Source organism: Pleurodeles waltl, chromosome 7, assembly GCF_031143425.1.
Source record: "Pleurodeles waltl isolate 20211129_DDA chromosome 7, aPleWal1.hap1.20221129, whole genome shotgun sequence".
NCBI lineage: Eukaryota > Metazoa > Chordata > Amphibia > Caudata > Salamandridae > Pleurodeles > Pleurodeles waltl.
This window is the reverse complement of record NC_090446.1, coordinates 701,633,437-701,660,056: the sequence shown is the minus strand read 5'-3', so window position 1 is coordinate 701,660,056 and position 26,620 is coordinate 701,633,437. Positions and strand designations below refer to the sequence as shown.

The 26,620-nt window shown below is 40.7% G+C and overlaps 1 protein-coding gene across 1 annotated transcript in view; it reads left to right on the top strand.

Annotated features, from left to right (window-relative positions):
- The first annotated feature begins 2,324 nt into the window (after positions 1 to 2,324).
- Positions 2,325 to 26,620, top strand: part of HSPA4 (heat shock protein family A (Hsp70) member 4) — a 506,168-nt gene continuing 481,872 nt past the window's right edge. Inside the window, exons 1-6 of the mRNA XM_069244722.1 lie at positions 2,325 to 2,640; positions 15,167 to 15,224; positions 18,487 to 18,627; positions 22,227 to 22,349; positions 23,355 to 23,454; positions 23,610 to 23,743. Of these exons, the coding sequence (XP_069100823.1) occupies positions 2,534 to 2,640; positions 15,167 to 15,224; positions 18,487 to 18,627; positions 22,227 to 22,349; positions 23,355 to 23,454; positions 23,610 to 23,743 (663 nt within the window). The 5' untranslated portion in view covers positions 2,325 to 2,533. The remainder of the gene's footprint in view (positions 2,641 to 15,166; positions 15,225 to 18,486; positions 18,628 to 22,226; positions 22,350 to 23,354; positions 23,455 to 23,609; positions 23,744 to 26,620) is intronic.

Genomic DNA, 26,620 nt, shown 5'->3' with positions numbered 1-26,620 from the left:
TGACGGATATACCACCAGCCGTATTACGAGTCCATTATATCCGATGGAACTCGTAATACGGCTAGTGGTATATCCGTCACATTTGGGACGGATTAACACCTCCTCCAAAGTTGTAATAACCCTCTAACTGTTTTATATCATAGCATTTGTGTAGCACTCACTACCCCTGATGTCAGGCACTGAAATGCTTATACACATAAATAGCATGCTACAAAGTAAATATTTATATATTTTTAGATATTAGGATATCTGACTTTTTCGCATGGTCAACCCAGATTTTAACCTTTTACGCTGGGCCCTAAATTTTTGCTGGCTTTCGACTTCTGTGCACTGTACTCCTAACCAGTGGTAAAGGGACTGTACTTCCCTTTTAAACATGGATTAATTGGCATATTCCTTATTGGTATACTTACCTTACCTATAAGGTCATAGTATATGGTACAAGGTGTATCCAGGGCCTGGAAGCTAAATGTCACTTATGGACTGCAGCTCCTATTGTGCCACCAACTAGGGTGATAAATGGCTTCAGGCCTACCCTGCTTAGCCTGACTGTAGAAGTGTAAACTGCAGGTCGACATGTCAAAATAAACCCTTTCCATGAGTAAAAACCTTTCTTTTAAATATTAATAAGTCACTGCTATGTAGTCCTTCTAGCCCACAACTGGGGTGCATTGTATTTAAAAGTAGGACATGTAGAAATGTCAATTAAAATTCTCTCACAGTGACTAGCACCTCAAATCTATTTTCACTGTATGGAAGCATTGGGATGTGATGTTAAATACTAATACTGTATTTCAGGAGAGGGGCCAGCTATGAAAATAATTAAACCATTATTTTTAATTTTTATTAAAAATAGACTTCAATTGTGAAGCTGTTTTTTTTTTTATAAATATTAAGGAAAAGTAACTTTAAGAAAGTTATCCTTGACCTGTATTAGCTATCTGGAAGAGTAATTAGGATAATCCTCTACCATCTCTCAGACAGTATTTAGCCTCGAATCGTTTTATTTAACAAGGGGGAGATAAAGTGTCTTAAATGACGAGATCCTTTTGGTTCCTGTTTGTGTGTGAATAAACTTAATTTTATAATGCTGAGTTTGGGGTTATGAGTAGGAAAATAAAGACGTGCAAGACCAAGCTGTGTGCGGCGTAATCATTTAAAAGTACCCAGGCTGGGGAGGACACTACACCCTGTACAAAGGCCTGTTTTAGTACACTGTGGGGAGCTCCCTTGTCTAACACAGAAACCTCAACGCGCTATACCCCGCCCTCCTGCGCCATTCCGGGGACGAAATTGCGCAAGCTGTGAAACCTCCCCTGCCCGTTTTTCCCTGCCTCCTCGGTAACCCCTAGCAACCCTAGCAACACCGCAGTGACGTAGAACGCTCTGCACCCGAACGGGCGTCTGACATCTGTCAAGCTGCAAGTGCGCGGCTGGCGAAGTTTTGTCGCAGAGAGGATCTAACGCAATGTGAGACTGATAATTCTCAGAGCAGTAATAACGTATACCGCGGCTCGTGGCGTTACCTTTAGCGTAAACTCGATTTACATGTTACCAGAAAGTAAAGATTTTTAGACTTTACACACTCATAAAAGCAAACGCTTCTCAAAAGCATTCTTATTATTGTGTTCGCATAGACACAACGCGTGGGTTATTTTGAAGTAAGTTATACGTTTACTTTGGTTAGATCCCCATTTTCCGGTCTGCTGTAAAATTCCTGGTGGCTGGTAATCCTCCAAAGATACTCTAATTAAAAATTGAAAATACTAGCCACCGTGGAATGACGAAACAGAAACATGTGCGTTAGGCAACGAAAGGACTTCTTATTCATTCAGAAGTCACAAACACTTGTCGTTTCCTCTGCAATTTAACGTAAACTGCCATCCACTGGAATAGCTAATTTAGACGACAAAGTTATCATATGACAAAGTAGTTCTTCTATTTCTACGGCGCGCATGTTGAATAGCATTCTAGGTTGTTCTGTATCCACACAGAAAATATAGCTGTCCAACTACAAAAAAACATAGATGGGACGTCACGATCTTAATTATTCCGATTCCAGGGATGTTGGATATAAATTCCTAATTGTACCATTGTGCACGAAAATACCTTTTGCCTTGCACATGGTGATCACCGGGTTTTAGTTATCATTGCCTGCCCTTCACATGGCCGGGAGTGCGACTCCGAAGGCACAGTGACAAGCAGATTTTGCCTGACCCTAGTATGGGTACCAAAGCGCCCTGCCCCCGCCCTTACGCTGACAACGATGTGCAGAGCATACAGTTGGAGGACCCTACCTTCTGGCGGATGTAGATTGTGACGTCAGAGATCTCGCGAGCCACTCTCGCTCCTTCACTCCGCCCACACACTGTGAGAGGGACGAGAATTTTCGAGATTTTGCTCTCGGCTGCCGGTCTTTCCTTATTACCCGGCGGAGCCTGAGATAGCCTCCATTCTCTGTGAGGCATCCCGGTTTCTCAGCTCAGCGCCACCCGCGAGCATAAGACAGACCGCCGCTGTACCTGCATGCACCATGTCCGTGGTGGGCATCGACGTGGGCTATCAAAGCTGCTATATTGCAGTGGCCCGAGCTGGCGGCATCGAGACTGTGGCCAACGAGTACAGCGATCGCTGCACGCCGTGAGTATCCGATCATTTCCTTCTGACTCCCATAGAGCGAATTGCGACAGCACTAGCCAAGGAGGCCCCTGTGAGAGAGAGAGAGGCGAGTGTTGGAGCGGTTTCTGTGTCTCTATCTAGAGAATCTGAAACTGTCTGCGCCATGGCATACCGGGCCCCAGTTCCAAAGCAGGGGCATTACACCGAGGCTTTAATTCCTCCCACAGGTAGGTATAATCGCAGGACAGCATACCCAGACTTCCATTCTGTAACACGTGCCATGAGCGAACTACCGACTCCCTGCTGCACATGGACGCATTGCCTTGATTTCGGATCAGGAGCTTGTTTTTTGCCCATCGTTGACGCACAGACTTGCTTAGCAGGTGTCATCGCTGTCACAGGGTATCGCTAGCAGTACACAGACCTATCGGCTCTAATTTGTATACTTTTCACCAGTAGCTAGCTAGAGGCAGTAAGCTTTTTGCGGTGGAACTGTGCTTAAATAAAGTAATAATGAATATGCGGCACTCTGTTTACCAGCTCACCTTCCCCAGATCATTGTGTGCTTGCCTACAGACTAAGTTGCCGACTGACAGCCCATCTGTGCCGTCTGTGTCATACACCAGAAATGTTTTCATTCCGACTCCGCCTGAAAATGAGCGGACATAGTTGCAAAGTCCTCCCCCCCCCCCCATAACTGTCCCTGGGGTGCGCCCGGGGAATTGGTACCTTAGGGCCTTTCATTTCCGGTATGTTAAGGTACTGTTGTTTTTCATGCAAGTTTTCTGGACTCGCCCTTCGCAAAAAAAAAAAAAAAGAGTGGGCATGTCACATACCCTTAAGCTGATTTTTAGAAATCTCTGGCAGAATCAATGATTCAAATGCGGATCCTGACCCAACTTGCCTTTTTTTATATCTCCTTATAAATAGGTGTGAGGGATCTCGCTGTCAAGAGAAACTCTATTCCAGGCGCTTATGTGTCACATTAAGATCCTTTTCATAACCAAACTTCTGTAAATTGAAGCTCAATCAAATGACATTTCACATCCATTTTTTGTGCAAATACTTTGCTTTGTTGATTGCAAAATCAGCTCAAGGAGTTTTTTTTTTTTTTTATAGCACCCTTATCTCGGATTGCTTAATTTTTTGGTTCTAAAATGTCTTTTGCCTCTAAATCCATCCAGCAGCTCACTAGTACTATTTGGTCAAGTATTTTACTTCACGTTGTGTCATCAAAATCATGTATTTTATCATAACTATGCCCCGTAAAGTCAGCCCCGTCTTTAATGTTGCAACTTAAGATGGGGTACCTCTTGTGTTTGGGTGATATTTTTGTATTTATTTATTGCACAATTAATAAAAATCATTTCAATCAACAAAGAAAGTTAAAATAACACTAACAAATCTAGAACGCCATAAAAGTGATTAAAAAGACAAAGATTCTACAGTTAAATGTTAAAAAGCTGCAAGACAGTTAAAAATCAGCAGTGCGGTACTGGTAACTCAGTAGAAGTGCTGCAATGTGTATAATCATGGGAGCCAGAGAGCGGAATGGAAGTAGCTCACCTCGGCTCCCTACCAAAATTGAGGTCTTGCGTCATATCTGTTAGCGTGGCCTTGGCCTATCTATATTGTGTAAAAATAGTAAGCATTCAGCCTTGCTTAAGGTCGATTAATCTTTTGACTTGTTTAAATTTATATTGTTTTTTTAACACACATCAATAATAAACAATTAAACAACAATTGAGAGTCAGTAAAAGACACACCATGACCACTTTGTCCACAAATAACCACACCATTGGTATCAATTAAATTGTTTATTCCTCTATATTAACAACATTAAAGTCATGAAAATTAGTCTCAACATCAAATGATAGATAACGAAACATCACAGGCTGTCCATATTGCCCGATATATCTTAACTTGAACAAAGCAACAATAACGATAATCTCAACAACGAAAACACTAGTAATAGCAACAATATTTGAGAAAAAGATATGTAATACATTTGTTCAGCAAGCAAATTAACATCAGCTCATTGGCATGATGAAACACCTCACTAACCTCGAATTAGCATGTTGGGCTTAATGCAAAAGGTTTAGTAACACTAATTTGGAAAACATCAAACTATGGCACTATCAACTTAAACATCAGTATTAGAACTTGAGCAGTTGGTACCTGGAAAAAAAAAAGACAAATAATAATGTACAGACCAATCATAATGAAATAATCCCTAGGAAAGTCAGCAAAACGGTTTTGACTTAATCAGGGGATCAGCAGCGTCTGCATCAGGAGTAGGGCAGGGTAAGGGGGGAGGTTTAGGATTTGGTCTCTAAGATCATTAAACCATCAAAGCATTAGTTCAGCGTTAGAACAGGCATAATAAACTCAGAAAATAATAAAATACCAAGTCGTCAGTAGATAGATTGGTAAACCATGAAATGTCAAAGTGACAGATCACCAGAACGAAGAATGGCAGAGTGACCTGAAAGTCAGAATGAATCAGAAAAAAAACAAAGCTCTCTGTGAGCTGTTCTTTTAATTAAAACTCATATGTAATTTTCATTGCTCAAAAGCATCAGGCGAAGAAAGAAGATCCAATCATAAAAACATCAGATATCAGAAATACGTTCGAAGAGACACGTTAATAGTTTGCAAGATGTTGATTTGTCACTTCTCATATTTACATAACTCCAAATTATACTAATTGTAGCTTCTTAGACTTGCTTCCGACTGGTGTCAGTGGAGCCTTTTGTTCAGCCATTCCAGAATACACTGCTACCGGACGATAGTTATAAAGATGTTGAAACATTTCATATCAGTTTCATTTCCTCTAGAGAAATACATTTCATTAGTACAGACACAGAATAAACTCGTAACTTAAGCAAAATAAGTTTGTTATACAACGGACGTGTGAAGAACTAAATGTTTCTTTCGTGGGTACATTTGTTAAACAGTCGCTGTAACCTCGTTTGCTTGAGGCCCAGCAGAAAACAAGAAATACTCATATTATTTCAGCACTTAATTTGGCAGAGACGTTAGTAAATATTTATAAACGTGTTCTGGCCTTGCAGACTATGGTGGCCAAACAGAAAATCACAATTTTAGGTTATTAGGCATTTTCACGTTAATACATTCTTATATGATTAAAGCAAATGCAAAAAAAATATTAGTACTGAATTTCTGCTCTCACAATAGACAAAGGTTCCACGGTTAAATGTTAAAAAGCTGCAAGACAGTTAAAAATCAGCAGTGCCGTACTGGCGACAGAGTAGAAGTGCTGCAATGTGTATAATCATGGGGCCAGAGAGCGGAAAAGAAGTAGCCCACCTCGGCTTCCTACCAAAATTGAGGTCTTGCATCATAGCAACTCACTGTTTTATTATACTTAGGAGATGACAAGGAATACGTCAGCTGCACAATTAAGTGCTGTGCAGGTTTCTCATGCGATGAGGTACTTGAGCAGCAGTAGAATTCAAACATGAGACAAGCACAGTTGACAGGTAAGCTCGATCTTCCTTTGTTTGTCGTATGCTTAAGGAAGCATTCAACTTTTAATATAAATTAAGCAAAGTTTGCTATATGTTGAGGTGTCAACCCTTTAAGACAGAACAGAATTGTGTGATGGCACGACCTAATGCTGTTGGCATTTATGATGTTTCTGAGATATATTTTTCGCCAGTGCAGCAGAACTGGGCATATACATATATTATGTAAGAAATCTTCCAGAGGGTGTCACAAAGCCTGCATCTCTCACTGTTTAAGGGCCACAGCTATTTTGGAGCTGCACCCAGCGAGGGGAGCAGGCCAAGTCTAGTATAGAGTACCTTTTATTTTTAGGGACTTTTTTAATAATGGTGCCTTGTATGGCTGCGCAGCTGGGGCCTGATAAATGTTGATAGTCCTCCATAAATGAGAACATAGGCTGAACTTACCTTTATCATTACACCACGAAAGCTGCTTAATTCGTTTATTCAGTAATTGCTTGAAGAGTTTATGCGGTAACGTTTTTTTTGCCAGCGATCTTCCACCTATAGATGTTTTACTGGATGATAAAAAAGAACAACTGTGTTGTTGTCTAGAGCCCATGTTGGTCATTCTTTTCAAATACAAAAGCCAGAACCTGTACGTTTCGAAGAGCTGCATGTAAATGTTAGATGCTCTGATCTTGTGCTTCTAACTTTCTGGCTGCATTAGTATCTGGAGGCCAGAGAGGAGCGTGGTGGGATATAACAAGGTTTATTACCATTTTGCACTTGGCATAAAAAGTTTTTCCTCTGCTATATAACCCTCTGACTTTTCTGTTTTATTGTCACCATAGGTAGGGGAGAAGAAAATAAATGGACATATGAAAACAGACTAACATTGCTCCTTGTTTTCTGTTTCCTCCAGTGTGAGGTTTCATGCTGCTCAGAATCATGGATCTTTTCCCAGATGGGAAACAAGAGAATGTGAATACCTGACAGGTTGCAAGATCAGGCAAAGGAAAATCTGGAATATTGCACTGGTCCTGAATACTGAAATTGTGAAAATCACAGTGGCAATTTTTTTGGGGGGAAAAGTGACATATGGTCTGTGGTATGTCTAAAGTCATTACACGATCCCACCCTTATTGAGGCAGGCACATCTTCTTTACTTAATCAATTAATTTGATTGTTAGAAATTAGATTTGTAGGCAAGGTCATTTAAATGGCTAAGGGGATAGGGACTTAGGAGAGTTTGGGCAGTAAATGTGGTCCCGATTGAAGAGTATCCGTAGATATTCTGCTAGACGTGGCCTGGTAGTCTCCTATAAGGAGTTTGAATAGTTTTGGACTAAATGGTAAATAAGTTGATTTGTTGAATAATTTGTACTTAAATTGGACTCTTATTGGTTACGAGGTACTATGATGACTATTGCTGCATTCACTGATTACTTGGCAGCATTTGATTCGGAAAGCAATGAAAAATGTGTGTTACTGCTTTGAAAGAGCTGTCCTCTAATTCTACAATGCAGGCCAGACACGACCCCCAGGTCAACTTGTGAATAAATTGTCGCGACCACAGAAGTAAGACGGTGATGTTCAGTCTTACCGGTTTTATCCTTGTTATAACCGAATGATAATGTGGTGCATCATGTATTGTCGAATTTGGCTTGTTTGTCACAAGTTCTTGGCACACCTTGTTTATGTGAAGGATTTTGTCCCCCTCGCAAGTATAAGCAAAGCCCTACAAACACTGTTAACTGAGCTCACCAGATACTACAATCCAGCGACATATAAGTCTTACAGAATTGACAGTCCTGATGTGGGCGCTTCAGAATGGCAGCACCAAGTCAATGCGGTTCACCCTGAGAAGATAGCCACCGTCGAGGCTTAGAGACTAGCCTTGCTTGTTACTTTAAGTATTATCCAAAACCTTCTTGTTTTTAATAAAACTAAATATAATATACACATTTACAGAGGTGTTTCAGTCAGCCCTCTTAATCCTTTGTCTGCTGAGGTGTTTTTCACATTTTGCTTCCGCCCACCACAGCTTAGAGCACAGATGGCCCATTTGAGACATTGACTTATCTGGCTGTGAAATACTTTACTTTGCTCTTCCAAAATGTGCTCATCCGTACAGCTAGTCATCTTCTCCAGTACCTGGAAATATTTTTGCAATGTGTTTTTTGCATTAAAACAAACGATATATTTTGGCAATTTGTCTGCTCATGCAAAATGTGCCATCCGTACAATAAGTCACTTTCTCCAGTCTCGGGGACTATTTTTGTAATGTGTTTTTACATAAAGAAATTTACTTTTTTTGGCTTCTAGTCAGTGCTTATTGTCATGCAATGAGTGCCTTCGTACAAAAAGCGTTCACAAACAAAATGAGCATTGGCAAAGCCAAAATGTCAGCAGCCAGTGGCAGACCTATTGACTTTGCCAATGTTTATTTTGTAAATGTTAATTAGATTTTAAACAAATAAATATATTTAAACCTGCTCAGCCAAGGGAGAAACAGCTTTAGTAAGATTTGTAGGCATACATGGACACTATTCATGGTATGAGGTATTTTTGTTTAAATTGTTTTTCTTGCTCAACATCGGACCATACCATTCCAACTACTTCATAGATTTGCACATACAGGTACTTAACATTACTTCATACCCCATTTTAACATTGTAAAATCCAGGGTCCAACAAGCCTTCCCATCCAAGTTATGCAATTAAATTGTCCATAGAGCCCCAGTTTTTCTCTTTATACCCTCCTTTTTTTTCCATTCAGGGGATTCTATTATTCGGAGGGTTCATAAATCTAGTCCGCGTTTCTGCTTGGTTGTCCCTTAATTATCATCCCTTCATGTCCTTTTCATATGCTGCTCCTTTGCCAGAGCACACTCAAGGAAAGCTTCCTTCCATTCGGCCAACACCGTTGCCCTAGGTCTCGCCCAATGTATCTACAACGTTTTGTTTCGCCAGAAGTGTACCACAAAAATAAATATATTGTTTTATAGCCTTGGTGTTTTTTTTTTTTTTTTTTTTTTGGCCATGAAGTATTCCTAAACACTTGTTTATGGGCTGCTCCAGCATTACCCGCATGGCCCTCTTCAGGCAGTCGGATAAGGACACCCAGAATCTCTCCGCTCGAGGGCAAACCCATGTCATTCGTAGGTCGTCTGCTTGCTGCAGATTTCCTATCAGGGTTGATAATTGCTAATATGTTGGCGGTAAAGTAAGTTCTATGTAAAAAAGTGAAACTGTTCCGCTTTAAATCATGCGTTACGAGAAATTATTTTTACTTGTTTGCAGGCATTTATACAGTCATTCTCTGTTAAAGGCATCCTGAGTTGCTATCCCCACCTCTCACATGCCCTTTTCATTCGGCCCTCTCTGTCCATCACCAAAGCTGCATACAAATGATTTATTAGTTTTCTACTCCCCGCTGAATCTAGGACCCTCTCAATCACAGCATGCTCTTTTGGAGCCCCCGAAAAGGATCGCCGTTTTTCTCACCATACAGGCCTTTGTTTTTAAGCATATCACAAGAATTGTTCTATTTCGAGCCCAAACAACTCTTGCTCAAAACAGACCAACTTTTTGTTTATAAGCAGGTCTTCCACCAAACCACATCCTCCCTCTCACCAGCTTAGGAAATTCATATCATTAGAGTCTTAATTCCTAAGTTAGATGGGAGGTGAGGTGAAGGGGGGTAGGAAGGTGGTGAAGGCTACCCTCCACTGACCAGTCCTCCCCAAAAAAGAACTTTGTCTTATTAATTAACAATTACATGTAAACCTGAAATAGCACAGCAGTTTGCCAACTCGTCGAAGTGCACTGGCTTCTTCAAATAGATCAGCAAATCACCTACATAGACACAATATGTTAATGATACCACCTTAATACCACAACACTGCCACACCTCTCTGTCTGCAGACTCACGGAGTCAGAGCAAACAGCACACGAGACAGCGGGCATCCCTGCCTCATTTCTCTGTCCATAACCAAAGAATCCACTATCATGTCCCCACTATTTATAGTAGCTGTGAGTTCATTATACAATAACAGCCCAACTAGTAAAGTTAGTTCATAGCCAAAGACCCCTCAGAACATCCCTCAAATAGGACTATCAAACGAACGGCCTTTCTATGTCCTCAGTCACAAGCTCACCACTTATCTCAGAGCACTCCAAGGAGGACGTAATAGGTGATTAATGGGATTAGCTTACGAACGTTTCCAAATGAAAATTGGAGCTATCTGACTAATAGAGCAGATACCTGTGAAATGGTTGTTACCCTAGAGCCGCTTCTGAAGGCACAGTGCACATTCTCTATTCATACTCATGCAAAATGGCATCTCATCTTCACATCACAATTCCCTTCCTCTTTGGAAAGGGTTAGTTAACTGTGTTACAAGGTATTCCTTGAGTAACCCACAAGGTCCGCAGAAACTCCTCTTGATAGAAAAAAAAGCCTTTCAGCCTCTGCTAAATTCCGTGAGAGGTAACTGTAAAGAACTTTATCTGTTGATGTCTCTCATAGTTGGATTAAAAGGGAGATATATAAAACCCCCCAAAAAATACTTTGCTTAAATCAAACAGTTTAGCCATTCTTGCTGGTTTTTTTCAACATTAAGCATGAAATTAGCGTTTGGAACATGTTTCTTCAGTGCAAACATTTTACACATTTCTGACATGCTGTCTAAAATTAAAAGTTAAGAATCCCCGACTTAGAAAATAGTACTAGTGAAATAAGTCAGTGTTCCCTGGTAACACCCCTTCAAAGAAAAAAGTACTGATCAACTGTATGAAGTTTGCAAATTCCAGATGACTCTTCAACAGAGTGCACATGAATGTGGTTGAAGTTCCTTTGGTCCTTTGCATAAGGAAGGTTCTGCGGGGTTCACGTTGTGTTTTTAGTTTGACAGCTATACTAAGCTCTTTATATCTTTGATAAGTGCTGATGGTCTGCATTCTCTGGAGCGACGGCATGTCCATTGCCGGACAGAACTTTGGGCTGGTTGTGGATTTCCTTTGCCATGTGACAAAACAGCATTTTAAACAGTGTTTTGATCTAGAACGTTAGCTAGCATGGCAAATTCAGCCCAGCTTGTTGCTAGGTGATCACTTGCAAAGATGCAGTCGCTTACCAAATACATTGAGTGTCCGATGAAAGAAGGTCCAGCTCATATCAGGACAGAGACTTAACAAGAGACTAAGTGTGACAAGTCATCTATGGAATTGGGCAAAAGCACAATCGTCATACTGGGGGCCCGAAGCCTCATTACCTAGGGCAATTATAAATCGCTGTTGGGGAAGGTGGTTGCCAAACATGGAATTAGTTGGGTAATGGATTACTGATCGTTCTCCCTTGTCAGATTCTTGAGGAAATTGCAAAGGATATCGCAAATGGTCTAAATATGAAACAGGAGACCTGAGGACTCCTGGAGCTAAGTAGCACCCTACAGCATAAACAATTGAGTTTTTATTTCAGGGCTAGAACTCTTGTCCTTTTGGTGCTGAGGCTGATGGCAAATATAGTGCTTGCCTATTTTAAGTGTGTTTCAGTATATATTTTTATGCAATGACTGGGTCGGCTGAATGCTATTAAAGTGTTGTAAAGGTTTGCAAGAATTTATAACCTAAAGTGTTTATCTATTAGGTAGTCTCTCTGTTTATAATTTGTTGTTTCTGTATTGTCCTACCATCTAAACTAAGCTTTTGTGGTTACTGGCTCCCGAGCCTCTAGAGCTCTAGAGCTGTTAAACTATAGCCCACCAGTAAAGGCCCTCATACTAAGGTCCTAACTCTAATAAAAAAAAAGAAGAAAAAAAGCATAATTCATTGCAAATTTGCACTTCTATATTCATATAGACTTCAAATATTTTTTTTTCTCCATTTTAAAACCTGCTTAATTATACTTTTTATGTGCATAAAATCATACCACTCCCTTTACAATTCAGTAACCCTTAAAAAAAAAAAAAAAAAAAACAGCGTGGACTTAATCACCTCTACCTTACCAAATCTTACACATTTTAAATATTGTGGCAGTTTGCCTCACAGAAGACAGGTCCACAGTTCATATAGATACAAGAGCAAATCAAACTACTCGCTCGTACTTGCTGTGCTGTGGATACTTAGGTAAAATCCTAATGTGGGATTTCTAGATTTAGTTTCGCAGCTCTGTGGAGCGTTACAAGTGACAGTGTTTCTGGTTCCCTATTAAATTCCATTCCTCCCCGGATGAACTCCAGAGACCATAATCCCATTTTACTGTGTGGTCCCTGTTAACTGTTCTCTTGAAGGTCATACAGAGGGTTTGATGTAACTTGACTTTAAATGCTAAGTTTTGCAAGGTTGAGATTCTGATAAGTTTACTTTTGAGTTCAGCTACTTTCTCGTCTAAGACTGTTAACTTATTTGGAGATCGCAGAGCAATATATAAAGTGTGAATGTTGCTTCTGTTTAAATGAATTGATTTAATAAAAGTAGATTTGTCCCTTTATGCGGTGTCATGATCAGTTTAACGGTCTGCTTTGACTTTGAAGTTAAGTCTGTTCTTGAACGATAAAACAAATAGGGAAAGGTGGAAATGCACTTTTTCCTTAATCATTTAAAGCAAGGACTATGTTCTGAGTTTTTTTTTTTTCTTTTGTTTAAGGAGTACAATTCAGTTGAAAGCTACTTTTAGTATTGATTTTTTTTTTTTTAACTTTTTGCTAAGATGTATATTTAGTAGTCACAAATGCTTTTGCTAAATGAGCTTAATAATGGGAGAGTGGTGGTAGAGGTTTTGTCCTTTGTGTGGTTACTGGTCCACCCCTTTGAGGAGGACCTAATATGAAGTTGTCCTTAAAAAAAGTGTTATGGTTAATTTGGTGTAAGATTTTCAGTTGATGATGCTACCTTGTCTGGCACAGTTTGCATTTACTTTTAGGGGTTGTTTGGTTCTTCGCTTGTTCTTTATATCTGATGGAGACATTTAGTTGCCGATTCCTTACCATAGAATTTGCCCCAGGTATCCGTCTGGATTCAGAGATTTTTTTTTTTTCAAGCAGTACCCCTATGTGCCGTTATGTGGTGTCGATCAGCTCTGCGCCAGTCATCTGCATCATCCGCGCCAGATATGATGTTATGGGTCCTATAGGCACTACTCCAGTGCACTGACGTCGGGTCTTTTCTTTCCCTATGAATTCTCCTATTGGATGATGTCCATTACAGATCTGTACCTCAGCTCCAAGGGGCCCCAGAGATACATTCATTTATCCAAATCAGCGCTGGAAGTACCACTACTGACCTTGCACCTTGAGCTGCCTTCGGTGACCGTATTAACCTCTTGACAGAGGTGCTTCAGCCTAGGGCTTCATCCTCTAAACCTCTGTTCCCCTTTAATGACACCCTTAGGGTGTCCTTCTGGATGCAGGCTCTGCACTCAAGCGCTTTGAGGATTTTCGTGCTATGAACAGGTGTTTGGGCCACACGGTTGTCCCATTAACATGGCTGGGTACATAGGATCAGCCGCCCCGTAGATCAGGGAGTCAGCAGTCTGGCCAGTCCTCTGCCCCTCGCTCTTCTTTGCAGCTGCCTGCAAGCCTTCCTAGTCTGACATTCCACCACAGACCAGTCAGTGGCAAGATCTGCTATCACCTGCTCCATTGGCAGTTCATCACGTCAGGCAAGTGGATTTTGCAGACAGTTCACAAGGCTACTCCCTCTCCTACAAGACTACCCCTCTATCCATGCCACCGTCCTGTGATCGAAAGACAGAGAATCACTTGGTACTACTCCGATAGGAAGTTACAGCTCTCTTATCCAAGGGAACTATAGAGAGGGTTCCTGTGCCAGGAGTAGGATGTGGTTGTTGTTCCTGCTACTTTCGGTGTCCAATAAGGACAAGGGCCTCCGTCCTGTCCTAGACCTTCGATCCTTCAATCTCTTTAAGATGAAGTTCAAAATGCTCACTCTGGGTCAGGTTCTATCTGCCCTGGACTCGGAAGGCTGGATGGTAGTGTTGGACTTGTAGGATGCTTAGTTTCATATTCCCATCATACCTGCCCACAGATGTTACTTGTGGTTCACGGTAGGCCAGTTCACCGCACTTCCAGTTCACCACACGCCCCTTTGACCTTACCAGCACCCCTCTGGTGTTCAACAAGGTGATGGAGGTGGTGGCAGCCTAGGTCCGTTTCAGTCCCCCCCCGCCCCCCCCTATTCCTCACCCCACCTTGATGTCTGGCTGTTCAAGGCAGGCTCACCCCAGGTTATTCTTTCTCACTTCCAGACAACAGCAGACCTGCATTCACTGGGGTTCACTATAAACGTTCCTCTCTGATGCCCCTTTTCATTGGAGCTATTCTGGATGCAGTGTAGTTTCAGGCTTATCCTCCCGAAGTGATGAGTCCAGTATATTCAGGCTATGATACCTATGTTTCATCCTCGATTTCATTGAGATTGACTCTGAGGCTGCTGGGCCTCATAGCCTCCTGCATCCTGCTAGTGACACATGCCAGATGGAATATGCAGGCTCTGCAGTTGGACCACAAGTTCCAGTGGGTGCAACATCAGGGGAATCTCTCCCACATGGTCCAGATCTTGGAGGGAACTGTGCAAGATCTGCATTGGTAGCTAACGAACTGCGGTTAGGCCAGAGGATGATCACTCTCCTTTCCCCAACCAGATCTGACAGTAGTGACGGACGCGGCTACAATGTAATTTGGATACATTCTCAACAAGAAGCTGCTGCCCAGTTAAGGCAAATAGATCAGGAAAACCTAAAGAAAGCTTTAGCCGTTGTAGACAATGGTATTAACACCTTACCGTATAAACACTTTAAACAAGTGTTTCATCTGCAATAGACATTGTACAAAGTGACTTATCATTTTTACAACACGGACAGAGTCAACTAAGGTCCATTATGCAGTTGGGTTGGACACTACAAACACCGAAATCTGCAATATCAAAATATGATAATTTTGAATTGCGATTCATTATGTAACTTTGGTCCTGTGAGTAATCTTGTTACTGTGATTTTTCCATTTGCTTTTGCACGTGACTGACAGGTGTATACTTTCTATCTTTCATGTGTTCTAGGGCATGTATATCCTTCGGTCCCAAAAACCGGTCAGTTGGGGCAGCTGCTAAAAGTCAAGTAAGTGTTTTTTTTTATTTTTTCAAAATTTGTTTTCCCCTTTTTTAAATAAAGTGATCCAGCAGTGCATGACAGAAATTTCCTCTTCAACTTGCCACCACAATACATCTAATTATTGTAAGTAACCTTTATAGTCATCGTATTTGCCACATTGAATCACCACATTTTTTTTTTCTCTGACCATATGGTCTCTTGTCCTGTGTTTTTTTTTGTTTTCCACCAGGCATGACTGTTACTTGTTTTCTCTAATTTACTCTCATGATTTTCTTTTGGCTTTCCAACATCCTAGGAGTCCTTCATTCTTTAATTAAATTCTTATTTTTGAGGATTTATTGGAGAAATTTCAGATGTTACTCTGATTTTGTAAGTTTCATTACTGAGTTTTACCCACTTTTGTTAATAACGTTTGAGTTACAGCCACTAGTTTGGCATTGTAGCATTCTGTCAAAAATGACTGCAGACAGACCAGTGTGTGTGTTCAGATATGTTTGGTATGGGAGATCTGACACCCAGTCGTTTCTCGCTAGACCTGTCAATTCTGATCTGTGAGAAGACATTAAATGCCTTTAAAAGAACTTCATTTTGTTATATCTGGCAGGTGTATAATATCACTGTGTATTCATTACGTTCCCATTTGTATCGGATTTTGAAATAACTTTGTCATGATAGGTGTAGTGTGGGGCTCACTCTGGGATATGAAGCTTAAAGAGCCGTGTTTTTTTTGTGTTGATCTAGAAGAGAAGGTAAATTTTATATATTTTTTTCCTCCAAATGAGGCATTGTCTTTTTGCTGTGTGATAGATCTCCAAATTGGGTTTTGTTGAAGTGTGGCACGCTACCTAGTAAGAGCAGGTTAAAGACACGGAGTAGGGTGTGAGGTTTTGTTTAGGCTGATTATTTTAAGTGATTGCTATATGCAGCACGGTGCCTAAATCAGTCCAGCCAAATAATGGGAGCTGATGCAGGATCAAGATTGCTGGGGGTGATAAGATACCAGGATTTACGGTGTAAGTGTGACCTAGCCTCTCGAGTTTTGCACCTATTTTAGCTTGTTGAGGAGATTTGGTGCTCTAGATTAATGTATTTTTTGTTAATCCTGGCAAAGGAGTAGGTACTAGATTGGCTTGAGCTCCTTGGCTGAGAGGGAGCAGGAGGAGTTCATGGAGTAACCTCGGATTCTGAGCATCTTTGTAGGATAAGTCCGATATGTTGCAACACCACAGCTAGGTATTCAAGAGAAAGACCTGGTTTTGGGGTCATCCCTAGGCTTATTGCTGTGTCCTAAAATTATCTTAAGCCTGTGGGTTCTGACAGCTGTTGTACAAAACAGACTACTGTGAAAGTGTGAGAACTGTTTGTTAATAGGCAGAATTGTGTCAGTGGGGCATAAATTGTTTGATTGGTAGAGCTTTACATTTGTATGCTGAGAATTTATGTGGGTGGCTGGTGCACTTTGTCTCTTCATATACTATTACAGTTACCCAGATGTTTTCTCATGATGATTTTGTGTCTTGGTGTTTTTGTTTTGTTTTGCAAGATGGAGCAGCATCATAGGATATCCACTGTTCTGGGTAGCCAGTGTAGCTGAATGTTGAACAATGGTTGTTTAACAAGTAAAAGGTTGGCTGTGTACATCTTGTCACATTAACGTTGGGTGGAAAATATCTTGGGGTTTTGTTGGGGTTGGGGCGGGGAGGTGGAAAGCTAGCTGACTTTTGTTTTGGTGTCCAAGGCTAGTTTTTATTTACTTGAGGTTTGCCCAAGCCGGGATAGAAAGTTAATTGGCCACATATTTTCATTTTTTAGTAATCTTGATGTTTTGCTATGCTGGAACTAGATGTCAGCTGGCACGCTTGTGCTGGAATCAATTTAGGCAGGTGGCTGCCTTGACTTTGGTTCTCGCTGAGACACGTTGCTAGCACAATGATTCTGTTTGAGAGGCACCCTGACATTTTGCTGTGCCAGGTTGCAGTGTCAGCCTGCATGCCTGGGTTTGTGCTTTCAAGATTTGTGAAAGAGGAGGGCAGGTGTAGACGTGCATATGTTCAGGTTGTGAGAATTGGCGAGAGGTATTGAAGGGTATGTTAGAGGAGTGGCAGTGTGTAGGTTTGGCTTTTTATTGAGGGGCAAGTGATTGAGCTCTCTCGGTATCTCTCCGAATGGTGTGTCAAAAGGAAAGAGCGGTAGGATGGAGGGGCACGTGCTAGAATTTAATTGCAGCTTTTAGACGGAATAGGTAAGTTGCCAAGTGAAGACTGTATTTGCTCAGAAATCGAAGTGGCTGGAGGCAGTTTTCAATTGGGAAAGGACAGAGAACAAGGAAGACCTGTTGGAGGTGATAACATTGGGGAACTGGGCGATAGCACAGTAGAGTACTTTAGGAAACTTGACTAAGACTTAAAAGAGTTTGTGAAGAACAAGTGGAGTGGTAGCAGTTGTCCGTAGCGTTGGCAAAACCAATAGGTTTCACCCTTGTTTTTTGCTTTTTATCTAACTGGATTCTGAAATATTAGAAACATTTTATAATGTTTTAAATTTTGATTAACGGTTTATCAAATTTAAAACAAACATTATTATAAAATTCTAATATTTGTAATCCAGTTAGATAGAAAGAAGGAACAAAGGCAAAACCTATTGGCTTTGCCAATGCTGTTGACTACTGCAACCGCTCCACTTGTTCTTCACAAATTCTTTCAAGTCTGCTTAGCGTGCAGGGATCTACTGTCTCATTCAAGGCAGTTATAATCAGGAGGGATCTGGTGAAGTGGAGGTGTCCACAGAAGGTCTGATGTCTCTTGAGGAATGGGGGAGGAATATGCAAGTGAAGGTAGTCCTGTACAGGGTTTTGGATTAGTGCGTCACTGCTGTTTTTAAAGCTTCTGTTGGTGAGAAAAGTGATTCCAGTGAATAGACGTACAAATGCACTTACAGAGTCTTTCAGTTCCAAGACCACTGGGTACCTTCAGGTGTGAGAGGGAAAGACACTACGAACACTGTTTAACCTCTCACAAACCCGAGAGGATCAAGTGCTGAGAAGGAGTTCATGGTCAGTTTGTTTGAAAGCCCAAATATTCAGGCCTCTGATCCGCAATGGTAAACAATTGTTAAAATATTTCCAGTATTCCCCGAGTGCCCTAAGACCACAAGAAAAAGCCTCACTGTTATTTTAGATGAGGAGAGATAACCTTTGAAATGTTTAGTAACTATAGTGTGAATGTTATAAGAATGCTCAAATCATTATTATTATTTTTTTTTTTGGTAGGTTATTTCAAATGCGAGAAACACACTACAAGGCTTTAAAAGATTTCATGGTCGTGCATACTCTGATCCTTTTGTTCAAGCTGAAAAATCCAGTTTAGCCTATGAACTTGTTCAGTTGCCAACAGGGGCAGCGGGGATCAAGGTGGGTATTGTGAGAAACATACCGTAAACTATTTGTTACTCTTTTCTAAAACAGCACATTTTTTAAAGTGTTTTTATTTTTGTACATTGCGGGAGGGTGTGGATACCTATGATTTTGTGAACATGCCCTTATCTTTTAAATACTCTTAGTATGCACCAAATATTTTCAGAGAATGGTCTTTTCTGCTATTAGTGAATAATAGTTGTTTACGTAACCAGATGTGCCACTGTAATCATGAAAGCTTGATGAATACATTTTACCATTTCAAAACCTACAAGGTAAGTTTAGTATAGCCTGTTCAGACTAATATACTCCTTGACATAAACTTGTTGAATCAAGAGTTAAATACCTACCTGACATTGTTCGGCTGGTCGCTCTTGACTAGGAAAACCAGCCCACGGATCCACTGAGTACCAATGAGCTGACGCTTAGTGGAGATTCAAAGTGCTGCAGTATGAGTAAAATATTCGACTTGAAGACTGGCTTCTTTCAAGCAGTGATATGCAGGACACTTTAGGGGCAGAGAATGGAACTTTCCTAATATTGACCTGCTTACATGCTGAGCATTGTTCTTTTCCAAGTAATGTGAATGAGAAACAAATTCATCCTTATTGGTCACAAACCTTAGACTTACAATTTTGGGGATTTTATTGCTAGAACATTGACTTTGTGCCTACAATATCTACATTATACACACATAAAAATCCCCTCATCCTAGTGTACCAAAAGCATAGTTATAGTCTAGACATATCAAATGTTGCTGTTTTCTTTTCTTAATAATAAAACTGCTTAACAATTTGTGAACCATTCCTTACTGTCTGAAGGCAGTCTCCATGGTAGCTCAGTATAGTCATAAAGCGTACAAACTGACTTTTTAATAGTGGCAGCCCCAGATTTACTTAGTAAACAAAATGTGTTCTTGTCTGTGTTTTTTCACAGTTGTTCTTCTCCAGTGGACATGCTACCATACAGTACTTTGTCATGAAAAAAGACCTTGGAAAGTCAATAATTGGTCCATTTGCACGTTTTTACCATGCCTCGCATTTTTTTTTTTTTTTTAAGTGAATTGTTTATAGCATCCACTATACATCTACCAATAAGTGTCCTAATCACGGACGTTTGCAAATTGGGCCCTTGGAGTACTGTCTTTACTTTGACCAGACAATCATACTGGTGATTACACAAGATAGGTTTGATCTCTTTATTTCATATTTATATCTTGGAACACTAATTAAAGACATACAGATTCACCTAATAAAAACTCATAATTGATTCCAGTGCATTCCATTCATTTTTCTGAATTCATGCGTTACTTTCTAGATTTGAACATGCGTGGACCCAAACTCCTCCTTACATTAAGCCTGTAACCATGCCTTTGTTTAAGGGATGGTTACCTTTTTTGTTTTTACAGCTGAAACAGAGATGATAAAATAGACATGCTCATTAATGAACTACTAGAAATATCACTTACAATGTGGTAGTAGATCTGCTTTGCTATCCATGCTGTTGTATGGAGTTGGGACCAAGTGCTTCTTCCAGTCACTGGGCATTGGCTACTGACCATTGCCACTCCGCAAACTTAATACTTCTGCAGTTACTATTTTGTTTTTAATTGCACTTCCCACTGCATCCCTATCTCCTCGCTCAACATTATCTTCCCACCATCATCCAGTGTCGGTTGTCTGCCTGCCCTCCTATATTATGCTTTGGGCCTTCTTATGGCTGGAGCATGTTTCTTAGCACCCCACAACACTCCCTTCACAATGTTTTTCAAAACATGACTCCACCCTTCTCCTGCCATCCGCTGCTAAGATTAACTGCCAAGCCCTGAGTTCTACAAGCATTTCAACTGTGTGTTTATTTTGTCCTGGCCCTTGTAAAATGTCAGCCTCCTAAGTGTGAGCTCCTAAGACCGGCTGCCTGAACGTGGGAAACAGGGACGCCTTGCGTTCGGTCAGCTTAGTACACAGAGTTCACTGAGGCCCCAAAGCCCCCATCCCAGCTCACTGTATCCTCCAGTGGGTGAATCTGAATAAGCTGTGGTTGCTCGTTTGCAATGCCATCTTGCAGGAGATCTTCTGTGTGAATGAGCTCCAGGCATTCACAACTTTTTTTACATGTAGCACAGTTGAGTGGCACTGTAGCATGGCTTAAAAAAAAAAAAAACGCTATAACACAGCTAGCATTGACTGCGTCATATCGCTTTTTGTACTTTAAGCCAAGGTGCACAGCAACGCAAATACTATGCAACATGTAAACTAAACATTGACAAAGCCGATACATTTCGCATAGGCTAAACCTTTTGGCTTTGCCAATGCTTGTTTGAATAGAAATTTACACAGAGGCTCCAGTGTCTCTCGGTTGAAGGGAACAGACTGAGGACAATATACACCCCTGCATAACATTCCATGTACCCAGGTCTCCAATCCAGCTTTCTAACCAATGTAGCCTAATAATGTTTAATGTATTTCAAAGGTTGGCTATGAGTTGGGTCAACCATGTAATGTTAAGAGTAAGGGAGCAGGAGCCCGGGAGAGCAGGACTTAAGATTTTTTTTCTTCATTTACATTTGTGGTTAAATAGCACGACTATGACCAATGGAGCTGTTGGAGAATGACTCTCCCACCCAGTTCCTTTTGAGACAAGTTTGCATTTGCGTGCTGTACATTGCCTAAAGCAAATGCCTCCTTTTTACCATAATTTCTCATTCTCATGTTGTCCTGACTAAAGTTTCACCTCGTCTTCTTCCTGAAGTGACAGTAAAGTGTTCAAGTGCTGACACCATACCATTGCCTATGCCTTTTAGGTTGCAGTTTAGATGTTTTGCTAAGATTTATTAACACCGGACTTCACAACACACTCAATTTACAAAAGTGTGAGTGAAGCACACCAGGTGTGTTTCTAATCTCTGATCGCCACCAAACCACACAATTACATTGTTTTTTAAGAGTGCTACCCACCTGGTACATTTTACTGTCCTGATGAAGAGCTTGGGTAGTAGATGTATATTTGGAATCAAAATGTTGATGGGTTATGAGTTTTGACTAAAACCATATATTAGTATTGAGTGCAAGGTATTCATTGTGACAGGTTTCAGAAATCTAATATTTTATTTACAAGCTGTTTTTAAACATGTTGCATCATAATTGTAGTTTTATTCAGTGTAATGTCAGTATAAAAACTGACTTCATTGTGTGTGTACTCATGTTATTGATTAATTCAGTTAATCCAAATGGTAATTTCCTATACTGTTTATGAACCAAACGTATGTACATTGCTGACCATTAATAGTTAAATGAGCTTGAATGTATGGGCCCATTGTTTTCTGTATTGGTTCCCTGGAATATAGGATTGTACTGTTCTATAATATGTAGGCTTCCAAAATGAATCATTTCCTACCTGGATCAAACTCAAAAATTGTAATACAAAAACTTCTAACCCAGTAATAAGTACATGGCAGTTTCAGTGGTGTTTTCTGGTATAGACTAATGCAGAAAACCTGTTGGTGCAATAGGTATTTGAGATTCCTAATCATCTTACAGTTTTATATGAGGCATGTCTAATGTTTCAGCTGCTTTGATTTTTCATTTTCTCTGAAGGCTATGTACTTGGAGGAGGAACGCCATTTTACAGTTGAGCAGGTGACAGGAATGCTCTTGACCAAACTAAAGGAAACTGCTGAGAGTGCACTGAAAAAGCCTGTGGTTGACTGTGTAGTTGCTGTAAGTAGCCAATAATCTCACCTGGAACTAGCTGTTGATGTTAAATCGAATATCAAATATATGGTGGGATTCTGGATTTTGATTAAATTGATCCATTTTTTTTTTGTATGTGGCCATAAATTCGTAATCTTTAGTTTATTTTTTATTTTCTGCTGATTTTCTTGGTTGTGCATGTATGGCAGTTGCTTTTAATAAATGCTTTTAAAAAAAAAATGTATGCAACCTACGTTCCATTTGCTTTTCTGAGTTTAGTTGTTCAGTATGTGTTGCTTATTTTTTTTATTTTTTTATTGAACAGCAGTTTATTGGTGTTCTAAAATGACAGATGTAATTTGTTGTTCTGCATGTGAAATTTTTCATGGTTTTGATTGAAGGCACCACTCTATATCAAAGCAATATTATAAGGGTGGATCTTTAAGTGGCAGATTTATAGTGTTTTCTAAAGTTTCAGTGTAATAGAATATTTCGGTAGCACGGCTGTACTGTGTGATGAGACTCTTGACATGTCTGATACAATTTAAGCCTTTGGTCAGGTTATTTTACTTTTATACATTGCTAAAGTTGCTTTAATGTACTAAAGAAAACAAGGGGCAGTAGAGCATACATGATTTAGGGATAATGGGCCCAAGTTTAAGCCATGCGGGAGAGCTGAGATGATACAGGAAAATTGATCAAAGGAGAAGGATATTTGATAAAAGATAAAGTTGATCATAGGTTACATATTTAAAAAAAAAAAAAAAAAAAAAAGACTGACTCATTCTGCGTTTGGTTGCTCTACAGGCTATTAAAAGTTAATAAGCATTTTTTTCCTGAGGTGAAGGGCAACTTGTTGTTTGAGGTTGCTTCTCACAGTGGATTAAATCTGATGACAGGTGGGAAGTGTATTTTTACGTGTTTAAAAAAAACAAAAAAAAAAAAAGTATAAATTGTGTTTGATATGTGTGGTATAGCAATTTGCATTGTGTGCATAGGATACATGAGATTTTTTGGTAATTTTTTACCTAGGTTCCTTGTTTCTATACTGATGCAGAGAGGAGATCTGTTATGGAAGCCACACAAATCGCTGGTCTTAACTGCCTGCGATTAATAAATGAAACCACTGCAGGTAAGTGTTTTTTTTTTTTTTTTTCTTTCAATATTTGGGGGGGGGGTGTATTGAATGAGAGAACAAATCCTGTGCAATTGAGACCATTTGTTTAAAAAAAACGTTAGTTGTCTGGTAGTGGCTCTTCTCTTAAATGTAATTGGTCTTCATTGCAGTTGCTCTTGCATATGGAATCTACAAACAAGACCTACCTGCCCCAGAGGAGAAGCCAAGAATTGTAGTCTTTATTGATATGGGACATTCAGCATTTCAGGTTTCAGTGTGTGCCTTCAATAAAGGAAAACTAAAAGTAAGTCAGCCTTTATGCATCTTGATTGGATAATGTCAGCAATCCCATCATGAAAGTGGTTATTTTTTTTGGTGTCTGCAGACTACTTTAGTGTGTTTGCTGCGGTTACTGTCTTTTTTTTTTCTGCTCTTTGACTTTGTCTTTTATCGTCGTTAAACACTATTATAGCAATTCTTGTCAATCTACATTTTCCAGGGTGCTTTTTTTTTATCACTTTGCTGTTCTAGTTCATTTTAGAGTCCATCCTGTGAGTACCATTATTTGTAATGTTGGGAATAATTTCTAGGTTTAGTAGGATCCTAAAATATACAAAAAAAAAAACCTTGACTAGAAACCATTTGATTTGGTTTGAAATGTGTAGTTCGCAAATATGTAACACAGTTCCTTAGAAAGCTTGTTCATCAGTAGCCATTTATAGCCTAAAATGTAGATGCTTAATGCACTGCCTTTTGTGTCTAGCTTGCTTGAGACGGTATATCTTTGCACCTTGGTGGTCAGTGAGTGTACTGTCATTGAAAATTTGAATCTGTTCCATTGCTCTTCTGTGATTTTGCATTTAGCATAGGAGTATGGGGAGGGGGGTCTTTTTGGACCACTGGCTGCTTCTCAAAGTATTGTCTTCAATGAATGCCCACATTGTCATGTAGTGTTCTGTAATACCCTTAAAGAAAGGAAGAACTGATTGCTTTCATTAAAAAAAAGATGCATGTTAAGGATAAACTATATAGAAGACCTGGAGGTGCTACTTTAGAGGCATGCGGTTCACCGACACCTTAATATGTCCCTGGATAAGACCGCGTCAGCAATTATTTTGAAGTATGTTTTGAGCCACATGCAAGAGGACCAGAACAACTTATTCACTTCAGCTTCTTAAAATGGTGTCATCCTCCTCATCCTTCTCATTCTCCTCAGAATGTTCTACTGCTGGTACTGAACATTCTTTGACTTCCTCCTACCACTTTAAACAGCAGTGCCCACTTTAACAGTCTCATTCCACTGCTCTGAGGAGTTATCCTGCGTTTACCTTTCACCTCCCTCAAACTTGGGTCAGTGGTGCACCCTAGATTGATATAATTTCAGCAAGTCGTTCATCCCGCCTACACTGACTAAGATGAAGTTCAAGATGGAACAAAAAGAACAACAATTAATAGTCTTAAGCATCTGGTAGATTGGACTCTGTAATCCTTTCTGATCAAGAAATGTTTTGATAATGTATTGATTCTGTGTTCACATTTTTAAAATATATTCTTAAATCAACCACCCCCCCTCAAATTGTATTGAACAGCTCAGGTCCTCCATTATGCTGTGTAAAACCAGCAGTGGATTCCTGAAGAAGGAAAGCCTGTGGAGAGAGGGGACCAAGTCCAAGAGTCACAGTGGAGTCCAGGAGGAGTAGGAGGTACTACCCACCCAGCTGTATTAGCAGGAGTTGATCTACGGTAAGAAAGAACAGGTCAGCACTGCAGCCCTGGAACTGGAGAAGAGTTGGTGATGGATGCAGAAGATGTCCCAGGCTGGAGAGATGATTGCAGATGGATGTTGGTGCAGGAATTCCACCAGCAAGCATTGGCAAAGGCAAATTTGCGGGTTAGTAGGAAAGTGGTGCTGCTGGGGATCAGCAAGGGCCAGGGGGACTCAAACCAGGAGGGGGGGGGTGTCGCAGGGTACCCTTGGCATCGCAGAGAGTCCACAGGAGTAGCGGCGGTTCCCACAGGACGGGGATACAGGAGTTGCAGAAGGAGCTCACGCGGCACTACAGAAAGGGATACCACGCCGCACAAGTACCACGCAGAGGGCTGGGCGTCGCAGGAAGGAGTGCTGGGGACTGGAGCTACACATCACCTGAAGATCCCTTGGAGAAAGAGCAAACGAGCCTTGGCAGCTGCACAAGACGTGGTGCACGGGGTACTGTCCTGCATGGGAAAGCAGAGGCTTACCTCCACCAGAGTTGGACAGCTGGCAAAGAGGACTACTCCGGACCACCACCTGTGATGCAGGATCCACGCAGGTCAGGATGAGGAGATCCACACAGCGGGTTGTCGCTTATTGTAGGTGCCTGCGGTTGCAGGGCAGTGACTCCTTCACTCCAAGGGAGATTCCTTCTTCTTCTCGTGCAAGCTGAAGAGTTGCTGTCTTCTGAAGATGCATGGCCAGGGAAATGTGGCGAAGCTGGCAGGAGCCAAGGAAACAAAGTTGCAGAAGAGTCTTCTTTGTGGATTGCAGCGTTGTCGGTTCCTGGAGGGTCCAGTCACAGTTCCACTGGCCAGAAGTCGAAGTGGAGATTGCAGAGGAATCCTGCTGGAGTCTTGCCCTTCCGATGCTGAGGACCCACCCAAGAGAGAGACCCTGAATAGCCCTGAACCAAGTTTAAATGAGAGCATAATCACTGGGTTCCTGGTTAGCAGGATCCCAGTGAACACAGTCAAACACACTGACAAACAGGCCAAAAAGTGGGGGTAACCATGCTGAAAAGGAGCTCCTTTTGTACAGTGTTCAGTCACTGTTGACCTGAATTATGGTAATAAATGTAATAAGGAGAGATTATTAAAACCTTTACAATTATCACATAAACCTTTATCAGAAATGTATGTTTGGCATTAGACTGTAGTGCTCAAAACAACCCCTAATGGGCACCATAATAAAAATATTATTTGTAGGAATCATGGTCCTGTAACCGTATTGTTAACCCATAGAGGGCATAACCCCATGGTTAAAAAAAAAAAAAAAAAAACTGGAGAAAGTAATGGCTATATAAGTGGTTAAAGAAAGAGCACTTGTTGAGTAATAGTAATTCTGAGAAATTGCATCCGTATGTAGTGGACTTAGGGTTGGTCGGCCATCGAGTTGGGGAAGAAGGCTGTCTACTGGGTATCGAGG